The 16,595-nt window shown below is 52.9% G+C and overlaps 2 protein-coding genes and 1 pseudogene across 5 annotated transcripts; 2 read left to right on the top strand and 1 right to left on the bottom strand.

Annotated features, from left to right (window-relative positions):
* Positions 1–307: 307 nt before the first annotated feature.
* Positions 308–3,022, top strand: C1QL4 (complement C1q like 4). Its single transcript, XM_040234127.1, has 2 exons — positions 308–844; positions 2,843–3,022. The coding sequence occupies exons 1-2, from the start codon at positions 308–310 to the stop codon at positions 3,020–3,022; spliced, it is 717 nt and encodes a 238-aa protein (XP_040090061.1).
* A 1,272-nt stretch (positions 3,023–4,294) lies between these two features.
* LOC120858168 (trophinin associated protein) lies at positions 4,295–11,696 on the bottom strand. 4 transcript variants are annotated; one of them, XM_040234058.1, is made up of 15 exons: positions 11,617–11,696; positions 11,189–11,343; positions 10,910–11,096; positions 10,074–10,231; positions 9,847–9,984; positions 9,572–9,654; positions 9,019–9,071; positions 7,847–7,968; positions 6,603–6,719; positions 6,413–6,496; positions 6,250–6,309; positions 5,855–5,989; positions 5,080–5,713; positions 4,608–4,801; positions 4,295–4,461 (listed from the first exon to the last, which is right to left on the bottom strand). In XM_040234058.1, exons 2-15 carry the CDS (start codon positions 11,330–11,332, stop codon positions 4,414–4,416), a joined length of 2,157 nt encoding a protein of 718 aa, XP_040089992.1. In that variant the 5' UTR covers positions 11,333–11,343; positions 11,617–11,696; the 3' UTR covers positions 4,295–4,413. The 4 variants fall into 4 exon arrangements, with proteins under 4 accessions (XP_040089992.1, XP_040089991.1, XP_040089993.1 ...); XM_040234057.1 differs by having other exon boundaries at positions 11,586–11,662; XM_040234059.1 differs by having other exon boundaries at positions 11,423–11,653.
* LOC120858102 lies at positions 11,331–14,505 on the top strand (annotated as a pseudogene).
* Positions 14,506–16,595: the final 2,090 nt, after the last annotated feature.

Here is a 16,595-nt window from a genome sequence, read left to right as displayed (position 1 = left end):
GGGTAATAGAGGACCACGGACTCTGAACCGTCTGGAGCTGCCTCCGGTCCACGGGGGAACCTCCGCCTTGACGGAAGGTTTGGGGAACGGCACCGCTGAGGCGGGAGCCCGAAGGGGTTGGGGGGCCGGCCGCAGCCGTCGGGGGGGTCCCGACCCAAGCCCGAGCCAGGCCACCGCCTCCGGGGCCAGCGGGAAGCCCCAGGCCTCCGGCACCATTGCGCCCAAGAGTGAGGAGGACCTGCTGGCCCTGGCCGCGTCGCGGCTGAGCCGCCGCAAGCGGGTGGCGGGCGCGGCCGTCGGGGTGGCCATGGTGCTGCTGCTGCTGGTGGCCATTCCGCTGCTAGTGCACAGCTCCCAGGGGCCAGCGCACTACGAGATGCTGGGTCGCTGCCGCATGGTGTGCGACCCGCACGGGCCGCGAGGCCCAGGACCCGACGGCGCACCCGCCTCCGTGCCCCCCTTTCCTCCTGGCGCCAAGGGAGAGGCGGGCCGGCGCGGGAAGGCAGGTCTGCGAGGGCCCCCGGGACCACCAGGTCCTAGAGGGCCTCCAGGAGAACCGGGCAGGCCAGGTCCTCCGGGCCCTCCCGGTCCAGGCCCCGGCGGAGTGGCGCCCCCTGCCGGCTACGTGCCTCGAATTGCCTTCTATGCTGGCCTGCGGCGGCCACATGAGGGTTACGAGGTGCTGCGCTTCGACGACGTGGTGACCAACGTAGGCAACGCCTATGAGGCGGCCAGTGGGAAGTTCACCTGCCCTATGCCGGGTGTCTACTTCTTCGCTTACCATGTGCTTATGCGCGGCGGTGACGGCACCAGCATGTGGGCCGACTTGATGAAGAATGGACAGGTGAGATGCCCCTCTCCCACCCAGCCCCAGACAGGGAAGCTTTCTAAACCCCCCTGCTTTCATTACACAACCCGAATCTCTTCCCCAAACAGCGTCACTAAATCCAAGAAGGCCAGCTTGCCAAGAACTTAGAAATCGCTCCACTTAGCGGAAAAGGAATTGGGGGCCAGAGAAAGGAAATGACCTGCCCAGGGTCTCACAGGGAGTTAGGAATGGTGTCAGAATTAAAAGGCAAATCTTATTGTATAAGCAGCTGCTACCTTACAATCCATCTGTAGGCAGCTTACACCAAACCTCTCTGGTATCTCACCCTGCCAGCTAGCCTCTTTTCTCGTCCTGTCTGGTGCAGCTCTCCTGGCCTTCAGGTTATACAGTCGCTCCATGGGCTAGTTCCCAGAGTCCGGCTCTTTCAAATTAGTGTGGAATCTGAGTTTCAGGCGGTGGGCAGTTGGTAGCTGCTCCCGTGTTGGGGCATTAAGCTTGGATTTTTTGAGGATAAAGTAAAAAAGAAAGAAAACACTTGCTCATTTTCCAGGCAACTCTATTGCTAGTCCCAAGGCCTGGGGTCCCTGGCTTTACAGTGGCCTTTACCCTCAGCTAATAGAGTCAGTAGGCAGAGGTAGATGTGGCAGCTCAAGGGCCAGCCAGGTGGCCTGCAGGAATGAATTTGGGAGAAGGAAGGAGGCAAAAGACAGAAGCCGCAGACCCCAGCCGGGTCCTGTGGTCAGAGTCGGAGTCACTGCTGCCTTAGCTTGGGAGAAAAGCCCCAAAGACTCAGCTCAGGGTCTGGCCTGAGACACGCAGCAGGGAGGGAGAGAGGCCTTGGGGTGGGGGTGGGGAACTGTGCCTGGGCTCCTGGAAGCCTGGTGTGTAAGGTTAGGGCTGAGCTGTGACCTCCTCACCCTGCTGTCCCATGGGGTCATTTGACCAGGCGCATCTGGCCAGCTCCTCCCAGCTATCCAAATGCCAGGTCTTGCTACAGCTGCAGCACCTTTCGCCTCCAAGACCTGCAGGCACTATTCTGGGGTCTCCTCCCAGCAGAGCCACCCCAGGAACCCAGGAAAAGGGAGTGAGAGTGTGTGTGTGTGTCAGACTGTAGAGTGTATGTGCATGAAGTGTGTCGGTGCGGTTTCGCAGGTGTGAGAGTGGAGTGGTGTCTACCTGCCTGTGGCACTGAGTAGGTGTGCCTGGTCTATGCAGGGTGTCTGTGAGAGGCCGTGGGGGTGTGTGTATCTAGAGTGTGTCAGTTCCCGAGGGGGGAGGGCCCCGCGGCTCCCACTCTGTATTCTGTGGTGCGGGCGCTGCGGCCCTGGGGACGGTAAATAGTGATTAGAATAATGATGAATAATTAATGAGTTAATAACCAGCCCCCGCGGGACAGGAAGAGGGGGGCTGGGGAGGGGGCTGGCGGCTCGAGGCGACCTGCAGCAGCAAGACCAGAAAGGGGAGGGGCTACCTGTTGGGGCGGAAAGCGATCCCCACGTCGGGGCACCCTCGGGGGCTAGGAGGGGCGAATATACAGACTGGCACCTTCCCACAGCCCGCACCCTTGCTTGCACACCTACAGGCATGCCTGTGCCCTGTCACCAGGAGATGGGAACTCGAGTTTAGGAGGTCAAAGCGGGTTCAGAATCTTAGAAATTATCCTACAGTCGAATTCTTATTTTTTAAATGATAATACTAATAGAAAATCTATATGGCGTTTCCTTTGTGCGAAGAACTGTTTTAACACACTTCACATGTAGTAACTCATTTAATCCAAACAACCACCTCCCATCTTATAGCTCAAATGGAAGACCAAAGAAAGCGTGAAACTTGCCCACTTCCCGGCAGTGAGTGAATGAATGGCGGTGCCTGCGAAGCACCTTGTCTTTCCCGACCCCTGCAGTCTGTTAGCGTCGTGTCGCTTTCACAGGTCCAGCTCCACCTCCCTGACTGACCCCTCCTCACCCCAGCGCCCTAGAAAGCGTGAGTGGGTTGCCCTGTTCTCCCTACTAGGTCCGGGCCAGCGCCATCGCCCAGGATGCCGACCAGAACTACGACTACGCCAGCAACAGCGTGATCCTGCACCTGGATGTGGGCGACGAAGTCTTCATCAAGCTGGACGGCGGGAAGGTGCACGGCGGTAACACCAACAAGTACAGCACCTTCTCTGGCTTCATCATCTACCCGGACTGAGCCGGCCCCGACCCCGGGCGCCCTCGCTCACCCTTCGCCTCTGCTCCCCTCCCTACCACCTTCAGCTTGCCTCACCCAAGGCGCCACCCCATCCTTTGAGAGCCTGGCGGTGGACGGACCCTTCTGCTCCCGGAGGTGGCCTTAATGGGCGGACTCTTAGTGCTCCGGGGTGTAACTACGTGGCTGGGAAGCTGAGCAAGCCGGTTGGAGGAGCAGAGCGACGCGGGAAGGGACTACCAGCATCCGTGCGCATGCCTGTGAAAGCCGGGGTAGCAGAGCGGCTCGCGTCCCGGGTCACGGCCCTCTCTTCTGCCGGAAGCTAGGGAAGTTTCACTAGCTGTAGCACAGAGGCACGGAAGGCAGAAAACAGAAGGGAAGCGCCGGCTCTGGGGAAGGGAGAACACATCTGGGTGGGAGGAGAGGAGCCGGGGTAGGCGCTGGTCCTGTCATTGCTTCTCTGCCATCTCCTCCTCCCTCATCTCCATGTTCAGGCTTCAGGCTCTAGCTTTGGCAGTCTTTCTGTGAACTAAGGGGGACCAGGTGGTTCTTTCCTAGCACTTAAAACTCATCCTGTACAGTCTCCATATCACCCCCATCTGGGTTAGGCCCTGGGGCTACAGCTGCTGCTGCCTCTTCCAATAAAGTTAAGTTGGAGAATGTGGGTGCCTCTTAACTTGGTGCAGAATAGGGGAAAGTGGCTGAACCCCTCCTCACTCCTCTCAAGGACCCCTACCCTATTACACTCTGTCAGAGGCCAACGTTTAGTTATCCCTGGCAAGGTCTGCCTCTGGGAGCAGAGGGGAGCGGCCCAGGGTTTCTATTCTGATACGGCAAGGGAGTCAGCTTCAGGAGAGCTTCGAGGCCTTCTACTAGAGGAGACACCAACCAGAGTGACACTAACAAGGGATGATCTCAGAGATATGGGTCTGGTGCTTCTGCTTTTTGCTGATGATGCAGGGCGAAGAGTTCTAGGGAGCTCTATGCAATGAGTGAGTTGCTGATGGCTCCTGGGAGTGGCCAAGATTTCGAGGAGGGAGAAAAGCAGGTCCCCAAAGTCCTACATTCACCTCTGACCCCCAACAGATTCACTCATAGAGCCTGCTGGGAGGGTGGGGTGGGCAGAGGTGGGGTGACCTGGTCAGTTCCTAGGTGAGGGAGTCTGGGGGAGGGGGAGAACCCAGGGCTGACCTCTAAGTTGGAGAACACTGCCACCATGTGGACAAGAACAACACAGCAGTAGCTGGCCTAGGCGGGACCACAGGAAGACACTTGGACACTTTAGAAACTTTATTGAAGGACAAAAGGGTGTCAGTTCCAATCCACGGTGTGGAAAATAAATAAGGTTAAAAGGAAGGAGCAAGACAGGACAGGAGTGAGTGGACGCGGATGCCTCATGAAGGAGAATCCTGTGGGGCAGCAGAACCAACCGGAATAAAACACTAGGGAGAAAGAAGACTTCATCACAGCCCAGCCATTCTTAACTGTACCCAGCTCTTCCCACTGTAAAGAAGCCAAGGTCCGCCCCCTGCCCCCACTTCCCACGGGCCTCTGTGCAGGTACAGCTGGCTGTGGACGGAAGGCTCACCAAGGCATCCTGCCATTCCAGCAACATGGCCACGGGGTTGGTGCAGACCCTGGTGAGGCCCGAGGGAGGGGCTCGGCTGGTGTAGAAGGCACACTCATCATCCAGGCAGGCCTCGTGGAAGCCTTGGATGGCAGTCAGACAAGCTTTGAGGCGCTGCCTCAGGGCCATGGTCCGAGGGGCCGGATGGCTGGGGCCTGAGGGCCAAGGGCCATGAAGAGTTCAGGGTGGACTCTGAAGTCCAAGACTCCCACCACATACTGCCCTTTCCCACCCCCTACCAGGGCCAAGCCAATTAGGAGTACAGGGCTGAAGGTGCCATACCACCCACCCGCCCACCCCAGTGGGAGAGCCAGGCTGGGGCAAGGTAGGTAGGAGAAAGAAAGCATGGGGTCATCTGGTGCAGGGCAGGCCCTGCTCCCAGCAAGAGGTGAGAACCTCCTTTGTTCACAACCCCACCCAAGCAACTCCTTACCTGCCAGGCCTGGTGAGGGCCTCAGAGACTGGAGTGAGCGAATAGGGGGGCTGGCACCAAGTGGGTGCTGGGAGGAGAAGGTCAGGCTGGTGGTCGCTGGAGCCCACTGACTGGTGCGGGGCCGTGGACTGGACTCTGGATTTCTGAGCTCCAGGGAGCAGGCTTCTGGTACCCCCAGATCTACCCTAGTGGAGGGGTCTGGGAGTCCTATCTGCCCCTGGTGGCAGGCCTGAAGGGGTCCAGGTTCTGCTGGAGGGCTGGGCCCTGATGCCTCAGGCTGCTCCTGGGTGGAGGGCTCTGGTTTCTCAGGCCCCCTCCCATGGCAGGACTCTGGGGAGCCTGGCTCAGCTGGAGGGCAGGGTGGGGCGATCTCAGGCTCTGCTCCAGGGCAGGGCTCTGGCTCCCCACACTCCTCTGGAAAGTAGGGTTTTGGCAGCTCAGGGTGCTGTAACAGTCCAGGAAGGTGAAAAGCCTCCGGTATTTTTTCAGGGGCATTCAGAGTTCTAGAAATCTCAGCCAGCAGGGGCTGAAGTTCCACCATATCCAGAGAGGAGCTTCCATTGAGGGAGGCACACTTGCCCTCTGCCAGCCCCTCCACTTCCTGCCTCAGAAGCTGCTGCAGGATATTGATGCGCTGTAGGTAGGAGTGAGCGTGATGTCAACAGCACGTCCTGTACCCACACCGTCCTATTCCCATGCCCACCCACCCCTATTTCTCAGTCCCAGCCCCGTCAGTGTCCGTCAGCCACTGAAGCTGCTACCCACACCAGCCCACCTGCATCTTCAGCTCCTGGAGGCTGGGGTTTCTACTGGGGTGGGGTCCATAAGGAGTCGACACGGGTGGCTTCCCAGGCCCCTCCTGCAACCTTATACCACTCTCCTGGTCAAATAACCGGACTGCAATCTGCTCCTGCCACATGGGAGGAGAGGGGCCACATGAGGAAGCCAGGCTGGGGTAAGAAGACTAGTTTGAGTCCCACCCTCGTGAGGAAGGAATCAGGTCCTTAACTGAGTGTCCCCAGACTTGGATTAGAAGAGGCAACAGAGAAGCAGGGAGAGTTGGAGGGTTAGGCAGCTTTTTCTTAAGAGCCCACCTGCCTCAAAAATGCTGGGCCTGACATCAACAGGACAGAATCAGGTATCTCAGGATGGGGAAGTTCAGATACTTACCCAGGGCAGGACAGGCTCTTCAGGGCAATGTTGAGGGGAGAGGCCACTCAACCCTCGGGCCTGGGTCAGAAGTGAGATGCCATGACTCTCCCTGTACCCATCCATCATCCTCTTCCTCCCCCAGTCCTGGCCTAGGCCTGTGACCTCCCCTGCCCTCTCTTACCTGCTGAACTCTGGAGGCTGATGGGAGCGGTGTGAACTGGGTTTTGGGGCGGGTGGCGAGACGCCGCAACACTGAATATGAGACCTGGGGAGAGACAGGGGTGGCTGAGCAGGGACAGATCGAGACCCAGCAGGGATCCCAGCCAGACTGTTCTGCCCTTGCCCAGACCCCAGTAGCTACAGATACAAACTGGAGCTGAGGGGCCCGGGGATGGTACACGCTGAGCCCGTCCAAAGGGTGATGGCCGGGTGATGGCAAGTGGCACTGCTTGGCCAGGGGAGGGCACCAGGCAGGAGTCACAGCCGTCCTGTGGAGAAGAAGCAGGTGGAAGAGTGATCCCTCCCACTGGGCACTGCTCTGTCTCGTTCTCACTTCAGCAGCCAGTGTGATTCTTTAAGAGCTAATCAAACCATGTCCCTCCCTTGATCACCCCCCTCCCCGTGGCTTTCCACTCATTCCAAGTCATAGCCAAGGTCTTATGCTGGTTTATAAATCCTTACCCAACCCAATCCTGTCATTGCTCTAACCTCTCACTTCCTCTCCTTCTTATTCTGCTTTAGCCTTGCTTTTTTGCTGATCCTTAAGCATACTAGGTAGACCCCCTGTGTACATCTGAAGTTCTCATGTCCTGGAATGTTCTTCCCTCAGATATCTGCGGGGCTCAGTCCCTCAGCTCTTTCTGCTCTTCACGTAGCCACACCTCAGTGATACTCGCTTGACCCTTGAAACTGCAATACCACCCACTCCCTCCAGTTCTCCTTCCCTTACAGTATCTTGGGGGCTTCCCTCGTAGCTGAGACAGTAAAAAATCTGCCTGCAATGCAGGAGACCCAGGTTTGATCCCTGGGTTGGGAAGATCCCCTGGAAGAGGGCATGGCTACCTACTCCAGTATTCTTGCCTGGAAAATTCAATGGACAGAGGAGCCTGGCAGGTTGTAGTCCATGGAATTGCAAACAGTTGGACATGACTGAGCAACTAACAGTTTAGTACCTTACTTTCTTTTTTAACAGATAACTTATAACCATCTGACATACTATATATTTTATATGATTATTTATTTTCTGTCTCCCCTTCTAGAATGTGAACTTATTTCCTATTGTATATCCAGAACCTAGAACAGTGCTTGGCACACAGTAGCTGGTCAATAAACCCTTGTGTGTGGAGGAAATGAATGAGCTGTCAGATCTGTCTCACTCTCAGCACTGACCTGATGGTGAACTAAATATGTATCAGACTGTGACCTCTGGAGGCCTCCAGGGGCCAGTGCCACTCTGGAGAGGGCTTGGGTCCATCTAGGACAAACAAGGACCCAATGAACATGCTGAGATCCAAGCGGGGACTGTTTGGCTCTACCCACAATCCTCAGTGCTGCTGGGGAATCCCTCATGTACATCATCTGCCCCTTCCCCCATCCCAGGAGGGTCCCATCTCACCCTGGTGTGGGTTTTATCTCGGGTTTCTTTTAGTGGTACCCGCTGGGCCAGGCCGAGGGGGCCGCCTCCTCCTTCATCTGACTGAGTGACAACTTCATGTTCCCCTTCAGGGAGAGAGGAAGCTAGGAGGAGACAGGAAATTTGCTGTAGTGTCTGAAACACACATCAAAGTCTGGCACATGGTGTTGCAACCTCCAGAAAGGGTATGCCAGTTTGACAGCCACCACTGCACCATCAAGGCTGGGGACCCATCCAGTACCCCCTTTGAACCCAGCACTATCTCAGTTCAGTTCAGTTCAGTCGCTCAGTTGTGTCCGACTCTTTGTGACCCCGTGAATCGCAGCACGCCAGGCCTCCCTGTCCATCACCAACTCCCGGAGTTCACTCAGACTCACGTCCATCAAGTCCGTGATGCCATCCAGCCATCTCATCCTCGGTCGTCCCCTTCTCCTCCTGCCCCAAATCCCTCCCAGCATCACAGTCTTTCCAATGAGTCAACTCTTTGCATGAGGTGGCCAAAGTACTGGAGCTTCAGCTTTAGCATCATTCCTTCCAAAGAAATCCCAGGGGTGATCTCCTTTAGAATGGACTGGTTGGATCTCCTTGCAGTCCAAGGGACCCTCAAGAGTCTTCTCCAACACCACAGTTCAAAAGCATCAATTCTTCAGTGCTCAGCCTTCTTCACAGTCCAACTCTCACATCCATACATGACCACAGGATAAACCATAGCCTTGACTAGACGGACCTTAGTTGGCAAAGTAATGTCTCTGCTTTTGAATAGACTATCTAGGTTGGTCATAACTTTTCTTCCAAGGAGTAAGCTTCTTTTAATTTCATGGCTGCAGTCACCATCTGCAGTGATTAGTAGTCACTCATTAATCTGAATACCCTGAGTGGGCTAGGGGTGTGGTGATGGTTCTGAAGGGCTGACAATAGGACAGTGAGTCGAAGGTAAATCTTGCAGGAAGTGGCAGAGACAGGATACAAACGAGGACCACCTCCTCTGACACAAGTGCAACTGGGCAAAGCTCTGGCCTATGAAGAAGGTCTCTTCCTCTCTGCCTCCTCCTGATCTGGCCTTCCCACCACAGCCCTCCTTAGCTTTCTCTCGGTTTGCTCCCTACAAGCAGCCTCCCAGCTGACGTTCTCTCTCCATGGCCAGACACACTCACCAGGCTGCACAGAGGTCTCCGGAAGGGATCCTGAGGCCTGGCTCACTGAAGTCCTGAGGACAACAAGGACAGTGGCAAGCAGTCACTGAGTACCAGATATGAGCTGGGCACCATGCAAAGTGCTTTACAAACATCATCTAATTCTCACAACAACTTCAAATGATGATACAAACATTGTCCTCATTTGACAGACTAAAGAAACTAAAGCTTGGCAGGTAAGGCAAGCTTGAACAACTTGTAAGTGCTGCGAGTCAGGAATCAAACCCAAACCCCATTTGTTCCCACAGTCTATGCTCTAGCCACTACACAAGGGATGGCACCTCTCATTTCTGTCCCCTTCCGTCCCTCACAACCTGAAGAAACTGATGCCATACTGAGGCCAGACTACGAAGGCCTGAACCTCATTGCAAGGGTTCACCCTGGGCATTCACAGATTTTCCCCTCTCCCTGCCCCCAGGCTGGTGGGAAGTCCTAAAGCTACCAGAGGGCCCAGCCCTGAGGGACCCCTGTACCAGACACTGAATCATTCTTTTCCAAATGACCCCCTCCTTACTTGCTGCTGCCACTGGTCTCTCTTCTTAGTTCCTGGAAACAGGGAGGAGCACAGAGGTGAGAGGATGATCCTGAAGGTGGAATCTGAGCCACACAGGAGCAAGAGAAAAAGGAGAGTCAGAAGCAGGCTCCAAACCTTCAGGTTTCACCACCAACCCCATTGGCCTCCATACAACCCCTCTGCTTACCAGGAGGTACCCTCCATCCCAAGGCCCAGCTGTGTCCATAGAAGGAGTTCCCAGGAGCACCTAGTATCAGCCCCTCAAGAACACTCACCAGAGCCTCCAACCTCTGGGGACACAAGGTCCGACCTCTAGGCCCTGGTCCCTCCAGCCTTGAGAAGCAGGAAGCCCTGACAGGGTCCAGTCGATGGATAGGGGTTCTGGGGGCCAAATATGCAGAGGCCCGGGCATCCTGGGACCCCAAAAGAGACTCTCAGTACAGACTCAGGATTCCCTCCTCAGCCTACCCCAGCCTGATCTCCTCCTATCCCGGCTCATTACCTGACCCCTCCGGATGGTGCCTCCCTGGCTCCCTCGAACCAGTACTCTCTGAGCCAGACTGGGCTGGCGCCCCAGGCGACAGCTCTTCACCCCCTCACCTGACAGGATGGTGGCCAGGGCTGCAGGGTCAGCCACAAACTCTACGGTCCCTGGAGCCACTGCAAGGGAAGAAGAGAAGGAAAGGCGAGGAGGGACAGGAAGGAGGGGAGGCTGAGGGGCTGGGGAGCCTAGCGTTGTCACCTTGAGGTGCATGAGCCAAAGAGACTCATATAACTGAACTCAGCTCAGCAAACATTCATAGGACTTTAATCTGCATAAGACACTATTCTAGACACTGCCACCCAGAGATGAATACGACAAAGCCCCCATCCTCAGGAAGCTAACATCAAACTATAAAGAGGTAACAGATTCAAGTCAAAGTATGGACATATTATAAAAGAAGTGCAGGGAATTCCCGGGCGGTACACTGATTAGGACTTGGTGCTTTCACTGCCTTGGCCCAGGTTCAATCCTTGGTCCAGAAACCGAGATCCCATAAGTTGCATCTAATAAATGAATGAATTAATTAATGGATAAATGAATGAATAAATAAACAAGTAAATAAAGTTCAGCAAATCATTAGAACAAAGAGCAATTGACAGTGACTAGAGGAGCCGGAAAAGGCTTTAGAAGTGATGACACATAGCTGAAGAAAAGAAAGGGCCTCTAAGAGCAAAGAGCTTTCTAGGAGCAGGGACTAGGAATTATAGTAAGCAGGAGAGGCAGGATTACAAAGCCCCCAAACCCCACTGCACCAACCCATTCTCCCACCCAGTTCTACAGCCCCCAGTAGATACCTGCCTGGGGAGGTGGCCTAGGGCCCACATTTTGACCCCCATGGCTAGGCCTGAGCTCCTCCAAGGGGTTCCGGAGCTGAGTGCTCCCCACCAATTTCTCAGATTGCTCTGTTTGACGTGTGGCTTTCAGCCTGGGGCCTGCTGAGTCTGCGAGGGGCCGCTGAATATTGAGCTTCTGCCCCAGTCTCTAGGGTAGGGGAGAAAAAGGCTGAGCTCAGCGTTGAGGTGCATTGCTGCTTCCTTGTAGCTACTGTCTTCACTCCCCCAGGCTCCTCTTACCTTTGGATCTTGGTTCTCCTGGTCCAGGGCGCTGGGTTTGACTGTGGGGAGAGGTGGGCGTCTCTGAGAGCGAACGGGAATCTTGCTAGGAGTGGGAGATACACCCCGGAGGAGAGGATCCTTCGTGGCTTGGAGGGTGGTCATGACGACTACTCCTGAAAAGGAGAAAAAAGGATCAGGGATCAAAGGTCAGCCAGTTCGAAGCTTCGGTCCTGACATTCCAGATACTCCTACCTCCGCCCAAATCCACGCGCCCAGAAGACCCGGCGCCTGCAAGGGCGCTTTTCGGTCATCTCCTGACACTCTGAGCCTTCTCTTTCGTCCCAGGACCCCGAACTGCCTCTCTTCCCTACGAGCGCCGGCAGCCCTCATTCCCTCCAAGATCTCCGTGCCGCACCTCCCCCTGAACCCCTCAGGGTCTCCTCCACTTTCTTCGCTTTTTCCCCCGACTCTCTCGGCCTCGGCTCCAGGTACTTCCCCAGTTTGTAAAATACGCCAAGCTCCTGATTGGCTCGTCTGCGCTCCCGCGGAGGCGCGTGACGCAGGATTCAGCTCTCCAATCTACAGGCTTCGGAGGCGGGGCCAAAAGAAGGACTAGTTACTGAGCCGCTTTCTGGCCAGGAAAAAAAATGACCCGACTCAACCAGCCAATCCGAAAGCCGAGCGCGGGGTGGAAGAGGAAAGAGGAGACAGTTCTGAGGTCCAGGAAGGCGTCTGCTGAGTCTGGGCAACAACGGGCGCTGGCGAACTCTCGCGAGGTCTCGGGACTGGTGCGGGAAGGTCTAGTCGGCATTGTGGAAGGGCTTGCGTCCTGAGTGAGGCAAGCTGACGGTGTTGGAGGCTGGCCCCAGCCCCTGACTCAGCTCTGATCAGAGTTAGGCCGTCAAGTTTTGGGGACCCTGTCCAGACACTTTGAGGGAAAAGTCTGCCTGGGTCGAGGAACTGCCTCCAAACGGGCGGAGAGGTCTGGAGAAAATTGAACTAACAATAACAAAAATGAAAGGTTACAGTGAAAAAGAAAAAAGTTTTCCTTTTTCTCTTGTCCTTTTCTGAGTTCTTTTTTTTTTTAACTTTAACTTCCGGATCTGTAGTCGGTAATCAAGGCTAACTTGATATGTAAGCTACATTCTGTATGTATCTCCTTTAAACTGCATGAGCTACATTGTGTACCTGTAGCTTCTGTTAGTTACATTCTAACTCAATGCTAATCACATCCTGTGTTTGGTGCTCACCTTTACAGCAGTCTTTGCATAGCACCCCTTGTAGTTCTCTCTCTCTCTCTCCTTTTTTCTTATACTACAGAAAGGAGGCCACAGTACAATTCATGAAAGACAATGGACCCAACTGCTGGGCTACCTTACACCGTGGAGAAGGAAATGGCAACCTACTCCAATATTCCTGCCTGGATAATTCCATGGACAGAGGAGGCTCCTGGGCTACAGTCCTTTGGGTCACTAAGAGTCGCATAGGACTTAGTGACTAAACAACAACAGCCTGACTCCAGTCTGTTACTGTTTTTGAAACAATGCAAGAGGAAAAAAAAGACAAGATCCTTACACATTTGTTCCACATTGTTGTAGCCACGCGTTCCGGGAAACAAACTCACTCAGAAGGACAATGCAGATAGTGGAGTGCCGTTTATTACACTGGCAGGCCCAAAGCAGAGTTTCCTCTTAGCCAGGGACCCCGACTAGCATTTGTGAAAATCTTTTATACCCCATGTGTATGTGTCTGAACCCATCACCCAAATTCCTTGAGACTTACATAAACCAAGGAAAATACAATCCCAATAACCCCATGATTCACGTGCTATGTGCTCATGTGCTCAAACAAACAATTAGCCAATAATCAATAAACCTGAGGTTACACTCCGATAGATACAGAAAAATTTACCGCCTGTCTGGAGGAAGGGGTGATTGGTATATGGTTTCTCTTAGGCGATGAGTAACCTAGATATGATCTTCAAGGTTTCCCTGTCTGGAGTGGGTCTTATCCTTCTGTTGTTGTTTTCATAGGCACTAAACACAGAGTTCAGGGTCCATTGGAAAGGTGGCTGAGCATGATCAGCATGAATAGGCCTAAGATGGAGTCCAGGCCCTATGAATTCCTTCTTCAACATTGCTGACCCCTGACTGTGAGCCCTCATCTATATGATCCCCCAGATTCTTGGGGGGGGGAAGGGGGCCACAGTTCTTAGGCATGTTCTCCCCTCCAGGCTGGCTGAGGTTTAAAGCCACCTTTCTCTTTCCTCCAAATTCCCTCCATATTTTTTCTTTCCAGCTTCAGTGGACAGAGAAAGCCAAGATTCTGGGCAACATCAGAAAGTTCTTTTTTTCACTCAAGCTGTATGAATGGTGAGATATGGTCTTCATTTCATAGAAAAGAAAGAAGACTCAAATGAGGATCATTGGGGCAGTCGTGAGGAGGCGTGCAGCTCGGCCCTGGCAGCACAAGTACTGGGGGCAAGGAGGTTAACAACCTCTGCCTGGGCCCTTCCATGATGTCAAAGGTGGAGGAGGCCAAGAAGCTGGCAGGCTGCGTGGTGGTGGAGAAGGAGGTGAGGAATAACCAAGTGCTGGGAACTGGTAGTGACTCTACAGTTGTCCACATAGTGCAACGAATAGCTAAAAGAGGGAAACGAGGAAATTCAAACCACATTTGTATTCCCACTTCCTTCCAGGCCCATCAGCTTACCCTACAGTATGACTTATCTCTCAGTGAACCAGAGATCAGCCACACCATCGATGGTGCTGATGAAATAGATGCTGACCTCAACCTCACAAGGGCGGTGGAGGCCACCTCACCCAGAAGATTGTGGCCGGCAAAGCCATCCGTTTCATTGTGATCGCTGATTTCAGGAAAGATTCAAAGAACAGCGGGGATCAGTGGCACAAGGGGATTCCCACCGAGGTCATCTGATGGCCTATGTTGCAGTGAGCTGAACCGGGACCCAGAAGTTTGGGGGTGCGATTTAACTTCCGCTGGCTGTCAACAAGACAGGTCGTGTGGTGAGGGATAATGGGAACTTTATCCTGGACTGGAAGTTTGACCGGGTCCACAAATGGAGTAAAGTGAACGCAGCTATCAAAATGATCCCAGGCGTGCTGGACATGGGCCTGTTCATCAATATAGTGGAGCGAGCCTACTTCAGGATGCAGAACAGCTTGGTGAACAGGAGGGAGAAGCTGTTCTGAACCGGCCTTGCAGGAGCGCAGTGTGTTCCTCTCGTGGCCCCAGCCCGCCTCGGAGGCGGCCATGTCTCTCTGAACCTTTGCCTTAATGTGTCTGTGCCCGGTGGACAACTTGAGAGGGTGAGGGGTTGAGGGCTAAATTCAGTCTTCTGAAGCACTGTTATTAAATGTCTTTTTTAAAAGAGAGATATAAATATATATGTGCTAAGACTCTTCAGTCCTGTTGGACTCTGCAACCCCCATGGACTGTAGCCCCCCAGGCTCCTGTGTCCATGGGATTCTCCAGGCAAGAATACTGGAGTGGATTGCTATCTCCTTCTCCAGGGGATCTTCTCGACCCAGGGATCAAACCGGTGTCTCTTATGGCTGCTGCATTGGCAAGTGCGTTCTTTACCACCTAGGAAGCCTTTTATACTTTTTTAGTATTAAAAATACTCAGTTTTTAAAATAAAGTAGAACTCGATTTCATGTTTTCTATGAAACATTTACACACACACACACAAAAGGAAGACTGTTTTTTAAAGTTTTAACTTGAACCTGATGGTTAAGCTTCTGAATATTGGGTTTGTTGAGAAATGTAAGTCAAACTTCTTTTGAAACTGGTGAAATGAAGGGCCCAGCCAGCAGCAGTTCCCTGATGCCTTACTGGAAACATGGGAGTTGGTAACTTTTCTACCACACTTTTATTTTTATGTTTTGTTGTGATTACGCACAATACACAGTTACTTGTTCTAAGATGTGAACTACAAAAGTCTGGCAAGCATAGGGGTGTGGTGTGTGGTGGTGACTCAGAATGTGTAAACTATCAGGGGGAAAATGTGGGGGTTCTTCTGCTGAGGTCAAGGGATTCATTCTGACCTCTTTTGTTGAAGATCATTGGACAGAAACACTTGCCAGTACTGCCAAAGCACTGCTGTGAAACACCTTTAAATGATTGTCTTTTTGTTGTTGATATTTTTTCATTCCTTTATTGTTACTTTGCATGATTCGTAGTCAGAGGTTGTTACCTCTTCATATTGTTTGAAAGTTGAAATAAAACAGTACAGTGCCAAAAAAGAGAAAAGGCCAGTATCATTGGGACTCAACACAGCAAGCCTGGAGGACTGGGGAGAGGTGTGGCATCTGCCTGTTGGCAGACAGGGGGCTGAAAATGAGAGAAACTAGAACCCCCTGGTTAGGATGGGAGGAGTTACCCTCTAGTGGGGATTGGGCCGTGGTTTCAAATGTACAGGACACATAGATTCTCTCCCTGACTCCAGTGTTTCCTATCGCACAACCTGGGAGTTATTCTTGAATTCCTCTTTCCCTCCCCTTCCAATTTCTTCTTCACACCTTTTCGTTATCTTTGGAATTCATTTTCTTGCTTCTTCCTCATTACCTTCAACCTAATCTCCCCTAGAGGATTGCAAAAGCCTCCCACCATCTGTTCTCTCTTGCTCTCCACAATAATCCGTTCACCCTATAGCAGCTAGAATAAGCTTTCCAAAATGCAGATCTGATCATATTGCCTCTGTGCCTTGACTTCTCCCCGCCCCAGCTCCCCATCTGATATCACTTTCCCCTTCTTCTCTGCTTTCCAACTCCATTGCCACTCCCAATCCTTGAAACTTGTCATGTTCCTTCTAGTCTCTCTGTCTGGAATACTTCCCAGCATGCCGATTCACACCTCCAAATTGATGTTCACTATTACTTTCTTATAGAGGCCTTCCTTGAACCCCTCTACTCACAACACTCCCTAATCTGAAAAATAAATAAATAAATAAATAAAGTTTCCTTAGTTATGTGCACTCAAAGAACTGTGTTTCCTCAGAGCTTGTATCTCAGTTGGTAATTGTCTATTCACCAATGTGAACATAATATGTCATATTTATAAAACCTGAGCTCTCCTGCTAGACCTCCCTGAAGGTGGCAACCTTTTTATTTTTGGCTTACATTATGTTTTCAGTGCCTTGCATTGTTCCTGGCAGTAGAGGTGTTCAATATTTGTTGAATGAGTCAAGAGATGAATAATTGATCAAATGAATACATGGAGAGACAGCAAAGATCTCCGAGAACAAGTAATATTTGAGCTTCCTTTTCACAAAAGGGAAGGCTCTTCTAGTCACTCAGAACAGTGCTTGCAATGGCTAGGAACACCTCTCTGAAGTGTTCGGAGAAGCGTAAGTCCTCAAGGGTAGATGGAACATAGGATAGTGTGTAATAAAACTAGAAAGATG

This window comes from Oryx dammah, unplaced genomic scaffold (assembly GCF_014754425.2).
Source record: "Oryx dammah isolate SB20612 unplaced genomic scaffold, SCBI_Odam_1.1 HiC_scaffold_29, whole genome shotgun sequence".
NCBI classification, from domain to species: Eukaryota; Metazoa; Chordata; class Mammalia; order Artiodactyla; family Bovidae; genus Oryx; species Oryx dammah.
The sequence above is the reverse complement of the archived record's forward strand: the minus strand, read 5'-3'. Positions and strand labels throughout refer to the sequence as shown.